The sequence below is a fragment of the Fukomys damarensis genome, unplaced genomic scaffold (assembly GCF_012274545.1).
Source record: "Fukomys damarensis isolate Sample0158 unplaced genomic scaffold, DMR_v1.0_HiC HiC_scaffold_17, whole genome shotgun sequence".
In the NCBI taxonomy this organism is placed as follows: Eukaryota; Metazoa; Chordata; class Mammalia; order Rodentia; family Bathyergidae; genus Fukomys; species Fukomys damarensis.
This window is the reverse complement of record NW_022900929.1, coordinates 27,155,925-27,164,135: the sequence shown is the minus strand read 5'-3', so window position 1 is coordinate 27,164,135 and position 8,211 is coordinate 27,155,925. Positions and strand designations below refer to the sequence as shown.

General features: G+C 41.7%; 1 protein-coding gene across 1 annotated transcript in view; it reads right to left on the bottom strand.

Moving 5' to 3' along the window:
* Positions 1 to 316: 316 nt before the first annotated feature.
* Positions 317 to 8,211, bottom strand: part of Abca13 (ATP binding cassette subfamily A member 13) — a 337,625-nt gene continuing 329,730 nt past the window's right edge. The window contains exons 61-63 of the mRNA XM_010624894.2: positions 3,311 to 3,416; positions 2,641 to 2,778; positions 317 to 1,927 (exon numbers count right to left, since the gene is read on the bottom strand). Of these exons, the coding sequence (XP_010623196.1) occupies positions 1,832 to 1,927; positions 2,641 to 2,778; positions 3,311 to 3,416 (340 nt within the window). The 3' untranslated portion in view covers positions 317 to 1,831. The remainder of the gene's footprint in view (positions 1,928 to 2,640; positions 2,779 to 3,310; positions 3,417 to 8,211) is intronic.

Here is an 8,211-nt window from a genome sequence, read left to right as displayed (position 1 = left end):
GGTTCCTCTTTTCTCCTGTTTACCGTTCAAAGGCACACCTGGAAGCACGAACTTCAAGAACACAGCCATTCAAAGACCAGAAAGGAACCCCTAAGAGCAGAACATAGTGAAGCAAAACTCAATTAAATTTTAACCTTTCCAACTTTAAAAGACCCAGAGTAGTTCCGTTTCTTCCTTGACCAAATTAAATCGGATCCCTAAAGACACAAATAAAGATGCAAAGAAATATATTGACAAAAACAACAATTACATTCCAAGAACCAGGTTATCTTGCAGAACATCTTATTTATTCACTGCAGTATAAATAGATTCAGGGTTCACACACTGCTATGTATTGATTCAACAACAAAAAGATTACATCTTTCATGTTGAGATGGAGACTATGTTATAACTGTAGAAAAAAATCATAAAACCTAAACCGTAACTCACTAAGACTGCATAATTTCGGTGATGGATGCAGAATAGCTCATGGAAAAGCTACCCGTGACTGACTTAACTCCTACCATTTCAAATATATCTCTGATATAAAATGATCTTCCAGAAAGACAGGTTTAATGAAATCTGGTTTCAGTAAAGAAATGTCACAAGGAAGTGCTTTCCTTCCATCACTGTTCCCTAGTCCTCAAGGCTCCAGTCCAGCAAGGCCAAATTTCAGAACAAAATTTACGTGGTCTACCAAGGTTGTGGAAAAATGCTGTCAGGTGGATGCTCAGAAGTGTGTGATGAGAAATGATTTTCACGGGTGGATATACTGACTTTATACATTTTATGAACTACAAGATGCAAAATATCAGGTCAGCATAACTTTTGAGAGTCACATCTTTAAGGACAACAATTCTGAGAATGACACAATTTTTAGAAAAATTTAAAAACTTTAGAAAGTTAATGTGTAGTTATTGCCCACTCCGCTGACTTTGCTTATCTAGTTACAAGGTAGCATGATAGTTTCTTGGTTCTCAGATTGGAACACATTTATTTCGATCCAGACTGTCGGGCTCCAGCTTTGGCCTTGGAAAGTCACCAGCCCTGGGAATCTGCATTTCTTCTACCCAGCTCCCAGGAGATGGATGCAGCCAGTGTGAGAACCACCAGGCTTAGTAAAGTCACAGAGCTTGGAATCACAAAAAAGTAGTTATTCGTCCAATCTAAGTCCAAACTAAGAAACAGTCCACCTCATTTCTTTCTATAATCCCACAAAATTATAGCCTATGTGATTCTGGCAAAACTATTCAAAATGACACATAAAAAACTAGTTCAATTTCTTTAATTGTGTTAATAGGCTGATTGAAAATGCTCTTTAATTCTTAATTTTAAAAAGCACTTTTGTACAAAAAAATTGGAGACTTTCCCATGCCATACTGCTGAGTCATCCAGCTTCAAGAAAAATTTGCATTTAAATTATTTGCATTTTTATTTTTTATTTTAAAACATGAGCATGTCTCCTGGAAAGATGGCAAAAAGAGAAAAGTCTTGATGCCGTTTCCAACGCAAGCAAGTTGGGGTCTGTGAACAGTTGGGGTGGGAGGGATTCTGCTTCCTTCAAAGGGAAATGTGGCCTGGGTGGGCCCAGGCCCACATCCAGAGTGGTGGCTCAGGGTGGATGGCCCCCTAGCGTGGAAACAGCAAACTGCTGGGGAAAGGAGCTCCCCAAAAGTCTACAGAAAAGAGTCCCCTTTCAGTTTGCGGGTTATTAACAGTTTCAAAGAGGACAGCAAAGGAAAGAAAATCTGACCCCCCTACACCCGAACATGACTCGGGCTCCTGGGGCACACTTGTCACTTGAAGCCTGGACACCGGTGACAAAGAAAGGCCAAGTCTATTCCTTTCCTGGTTAGACAGGCAGGTGACATAGGCGGTGACCATCAGAGGGCAGATCCAAAGAAGGAGGGAGAGCTTGCTGCTGCTCGGTAGCAAAATTAACAAATACCTGTAAGAAACGAAGAAAGGAGATGCAACTTATAAGAACACTCAACCTTTTGGTCGCGACCATCAGCAGGGGAAGAGATTATACCTGAACACCACGCAGCCAGTCCTGGAAGGCAGAAATAGCCCATTTCCTGCCCTCTCCTTCATCACCATGCACACATTTGTCCACTGGGCCTGGCATCAGGGATGGCAAACACCTCTGCACAATTCATAAACCACCTACAAAGTCTCTGCACCCTATCCTCAGTTTTACAAAGAAGCTGGGATCTAACTTTACACTTCTGGTACTCTTAGCAAACCAAAAGCATGTTTTTCACCCAAAGTTAGCTATTGTTCAACTATGGTAGAGACCAATGAGTCTTTTGGGGACTGGGTAAAGGAGGTAAGAAGGAGTGATTAACTCCTGATTAACAGGATATGGTTAACTTCCCAAAGGCCCATTGAGACTATAAACACTCAAACATGTAAAAAATTATGTAATATTACATAGTAACAGATATGCAAATAAGTATGAATGCTTGAATATGTAAACTGAGTGGAAAACATATAGCAAACATATCTCCTAACACAGTGTCCTTATCCGAATTTTGCAAAACCGAACAAGATTAATTAAAAGAAAATGTGAGCTAAGTATGAAAGCTGGCTAATTCTGAATTCTGCTGGGTTTAGCCCCAATGTATGGTCTGCTGAAGCACTCCAGGGACGACACTATACCTCTTCCAGAGTGGTCTGCTTAATGGAATAATGCTCGATATTCAGGAAGGTCTTATTGCTCTCTAGAACTCTGAACAAGTCGGCTAGGCAGGCCCATCTTTTGGGCACATAGTATTCCAACAAATTAAGGCGCTGTCCCTAAAAAACAAAAACAAAAAGGCAATAGGAATATCACACAGTTCGAAAGTGTGAAGCAAGGCTAATCATATAACTTTCATCTTCTGCATAAATTTGGATTCTCTGGGCAGTCCAGCAAGTGGCCAAGCAGGATTGCCATCCTGTCACGTGATTAAGGAATGTTGGTTGCCTGTGTTATCTTGGGTTGGTAGGGAGAGATGGCCAGTTCTTCATAACAAAGCCAAGAAGGCCGCTAGTGTCTTAGGGCAGAAGAGAATAAAAATGGAAAAGCAATAGCCAGGTGTGGTGCCCCAGATCTATAATTCTAGTACACTGGGAAGCAGAGACAGGATTGCAAGTTCAAGCTTGGCCTAGGTAATTTAGCAATTTAGTGAGGCCCTGACTTAAAAAAATTAAAAAGGCTAGAGATATAGTGCAGCATGGAGGCCCTCAGTTTAATACCCAGGGCCACAAAAAATAAAATAAATAAATGAATACAATAAAAAAGACAAGATGTTTTCAGTTTAAAGGAAAAGCAGGATATTAGCATTACCTTAAACCAGACTCCTGAAAAATTGAGTTTCAAATAGTCAGAAATAGTGGTAGGTTGATTTCCTTCCTTACAGAGCCAAATTTTGATTGTATGACCATCGCCAAACCTGAGAATCAAGTCAAATAAAAATATGGACATTATTTTTCAAACATATTATACATTACACTGTCCTAAGATGGGCAAATGCTAAATCCATTTTCATGCAGAGGCAGAAAAAGGCAATAACTATGCCAAATTGCTGGGAGATTTTGGATTCTCAAAATGATGGAGAAATTAATTGCAAATCAATGAAGCAGTTGCTGTTGCCCCTGTGTATTGTCACAGGTAGGAACCCACAGCCTGTGGATAAAAGAAGAACAGTGGAAATGCAAATGGAGAAAGAAAGCAGAGTGCTGAGTCAGAGGAAGTCAGAGCCTGGGCGGGAAACATGCCCGGGGAGAGACATTTCTGGCCTCACCACTTACAGGCTCCAAAGACTCAAATGGAGCTGGAAGCAGATGAAAGGGAATGTATCCATAGTTTACCCAGGCAGGTGTCTGTCTGTTATGTAAAAGGATTCTCCTCATGGCACTCAGATCCAGGCTCAGTGGACAGCCCCAGGACTGCACGGGAAGTCTCCTACCCCAGAGGTGCCATCCCTGACATGGTGGAGCCAAGAACAGGCACTGCCTGGGTGCCCATGCAATGGCACAGTGTCATATTCAGACCCTAATCTCAAGACTGTTAAGCTTCAGGGATTTCTGAATACTCCAGAAACTGTGTGTGTCATCTACTGGATCATCCCATGGATCCAGGATGATAACAAAGATCCAATCGATGTGAAACAAATACTTAAAAGAACCAGGGTGATTGAAGTTTTTGTCTGTTGTGTTCACGGATGTATCTATCCAAGAACATGCATCTGTTTCAAGTATATTACTCAGTTCCATACCAAGTACTAACACTGACAGATACGAATGAATGAACAAACAGGATGCCCTAATCTTCCAATAGGCATTTACACATAGTGCATCAAAGCGTGATATCACATGTTATACTACATTCTCCCTAAGTGGAGCTAACCAAGACACATTTATGGGTGGATCATTTTTTAAATCTGCATGGTGAAGACGGAAGTCCTTGGGTAATGTGAGCTGGTTTCTGTGACCTAGGCACCCTTACAAATGCTCTCGCAACTCCTCACCCTGGAGGCTGTGGTCCCACCTCCTTCCCTGACTTTAGCCTGTCTGATGTCATCTCCCAGCGGTCTGTGCCTGGGCCAACAGGGTCCCACCCTTGTGAGAGGAGCAAGCTACATGTGGCTGAGAAGTTGTTGAGGACATGAATACACAGCATGAGTGCAAAGATGCTTACAGGCCAGTAGGCTGGGTCGGAGCAGGAGGAGAATACAGCAATCATTCATTTCTTCTGCAGCAGTGTCAATGTCTCCACAGCCCAACCCGCTCCACCCTCCCCAAAGCCTCCCAAGGATGTCCATGTAATGAAGAGCTTGAGCCTGGAGGTTGGAAGGGGTCTCTGGGTGAAGGGCTACACTATGAAAGTGCTGTACACACCCCTCTGACAGCACACCCCTCTGAGAGCACTCAGTGGTGCCTGGCACAGCAGTCCTGTGTGGGACGTTACTGGGTGGAGATGCACTATGATCTTGTCACTTTTAGTGGCTCTGATGATGAAACACAATGCTGCATGGTCCTGGAAAGTCAGGGCAAGTTTCTGACCATGGTGCCTCAAGTAGAAAATGGAGGTGATCACAGCACCACCAGTAAGGTTGTGTGGGCACAGAATGAATGAATCCTTGTGAGTCAGTTGGAATGGTTGTTGGCATGTGTACATGAGTAAATGGATAAATAATGAAATTTAGGTTCTGTGCAGGATTTCACCAAAGTAGAATAACACTCTCCTTGGTATGAAGAAATGCAGTTTCTCTGGGAAACTGATGAAAGCATGTGACACAATTAGAACATGAATGGGAAGTTTTGGGAGAGAACACCTGGATGGAGAGGAGGCCTCCCATGCCCCTCGTCATTAGAAGTTGTAGCCCTGAGCATGTTTTGTTTATACTTTGAAAAATTCATACTAAATTCCAATAATTACCTAACAAATTTCTAATAAGCACAAATGCATGTTTATATTTAAAATTCTTTCAAAATTCATTTGAACTAAAACACTTCCAGCTTTATGATAATATGCATTATACAGAAAGAAAACTACACAGTTCTATTTCTGAAATAGACCATCAAATTTCTGAGGATCTCTGCAACATTCTGGAAGATTTCTGGCCTCTAAATGATAAAAGGGGGTCATATTGAACAAATAAGAGAATCTTTATAGATTATTAAACTCATTTATAATGCAAAATTTATATTAGCTTTACTTTTTCACTTCTGCTGCTAACCTCCAGATATATGACAATGATCTAAATTCCCTGAAGGGCTTACTTGATTTTCATACTTTTCTGAAGAATAAAAGGTCTCAAAATAGCCAATGAGTCATTTGTTGATGTATTCACTCACTGATCTAATACTGTAAGAGAACCCATTATGTCCACACACCATTTGCATAGTCAGCGATTACCTAAAGATAAATAAACAGCAACATCTGCAAGTGAAAGTGCTATAAAACATACTGAACAACTTTCTGTGACACATTTTGGCACTATATACGTTAAATGTAATATATACGATAATCACTAAAATAGAAGCATAAGCCATATACAAACATAGTAGAATAGCAGATACAAACACTTATATTGCAGTAGCCAGATATTTCAAGGGTTCATTGAGGGAGCTGGAAATACAGCTTCAAGGACATTTCTGAAAAATCAAACATTCAGTTATATCTGAAGCCCATGAAGCTTTACTTCCATGGGCTTTAAACTCCACATATAAAAATATTTCACCCTAAAGCTGAAAATAAAAATTTCTTGACACGTATGTTTATTTCAACTTCAACCATTAAAAATACCTCACATCATTCTTTGGTGATCTATGCAGACCCGTGTTTATCACTGTTCCATACACAACAGCTAAGCCCGGGAAGCTCCCAGATGCTCATCGACAGACAAAGGCGCAAAGAACATGTGGGCTATACACAATGGACCATTAGTCATCCACAGAGAAGAATGAAATCACATCACTTGCAGAGAAATGGATGGAAAATGAGACCATAATGTTAAATGAAAAATAAGTCAGGCACACAAAGTTAAATGTTGCAGTTTCTCTTGTAACAACATCTAAAAATAAAACACAAGAGTAATAAAAAGGAGAAATAACAGGAAACAAACATGCAGAGTTTCAGTGATGGAGAAGGGGATGGGGGGGAGTGGGAGGGGCTATGAAATAAGAATGACCAAGATTTGTCATCTGTCTGTACCAATGTCACATAACCGAGATAACTGTTGCAAACATACACTAAATGAACTTCTATGAAGAATATTTTAATGATGATAAAATGCCTACCATAATACGCAGTGTAAAATACAAAGCAAAATTAGAGATGCGATATAATGTTAACTATGCAAATATGTACGTGCAAAAAAAAAAAAAAAAAAAAAACCTTGAATGAAATTCTAGGATACTCTGAACAAGAGAAAAAAGTATTATAGCTGGTCATTTCTTCACCCTCTTCTGGACTGTAAAGGGAGAGGTGAGGCACATGCAACTTTTCCAATGAATGAGGAAAAACGTTTTTAAGAGTAAAGGGGCAGGTCAGGAACCTGTATTTAACTACTATGTTGCAGTTTCTGAAGCTAGAGTCATTTATTTATTGTAGTCCTTCTAAAAATCAAATGCATAAAACTTCTTGGCATAGAAACTAATTTTAGACTTAATATATTGTGAAATGTCTAATAGTGTTATTAGGTGTCTTTATATACACCCATTTATGTCTTACATCTGCTGCACAAGGTTTTCCCTCCTCCCCCACTCACTTATGTGTCCTCCTCCGTAAATACCCAAATATAAAAGACCTTTAAAACCGGCTTTTCCCATCCATCACAGAGCAAGAACACAGAGAGAAGTGGGTGCCAGGTCTCACAAATTCCCACAAGCCTCCCATGAGGCACGTGCATCATGGCGTCTTAAGGGGGAACTGGAACAGGGGAACCGGAATTAGCACCTCAGCTCACCCCCACTCCCACTCCTGGGCCTGTGCCACTGCACTGCAGCATGTTGCAATGGCCAGCCTGTCCTCTGTGACTGAGTGGCCACGCTCTGTCTTTGGGATGCACTCTGCAGAGGAGGGCGGCAGGCAGGAAGCAGATGTGTAGGAGAGGACCTAAGATATGGCTGGCTTCTTTGTGCTTCCCTCATCGTCGTGTGGGTCTCGGGTGACCTTGCAGGTGACAGAATAGAGGACAGAGCTCCTGGCATGCCCCTACCTAAGTGAGGCCAAGCACCCAGACACATGAATCCCCTGGGGTCTGGTGTGACTGTCTCCCCCTCTGGAGCAGAGTGGAATCTCATGGAGGCTGGATGTGTTCAGGTCCCAGCACAGCAGAGCATGCAGGTGGCCGTCCACTCACACCCCATCCACACCCCACCTACACCCCAGCTCAGCAGCCTCCCTCTAGCCGAGACCGCACAAGGTCCTTGCGGTACCACAATCACATCAATACGCGATTTCACTCTGGGCAATAACCTGCTCACACAGATGGTGTTTCCTCTTCATAAAATGCAAAACGCCGGTGCTCAAAGAAGTCAGGATGTTTTCCCAGTGTGACAGAGCTGGGACTCAGCAGGGCACACTGTATCAGCATGTCATTAATATTCCAAGGATGCTTATGTTTAGATTACAAAACTTTCTAATCCAGCCCTAGGCCTAACTGTAGTCCTAAAACCAACTCTAAACATAATACCCAACACTAACCATCCCACGCATACTGGATGCTCAGATACTTGAAT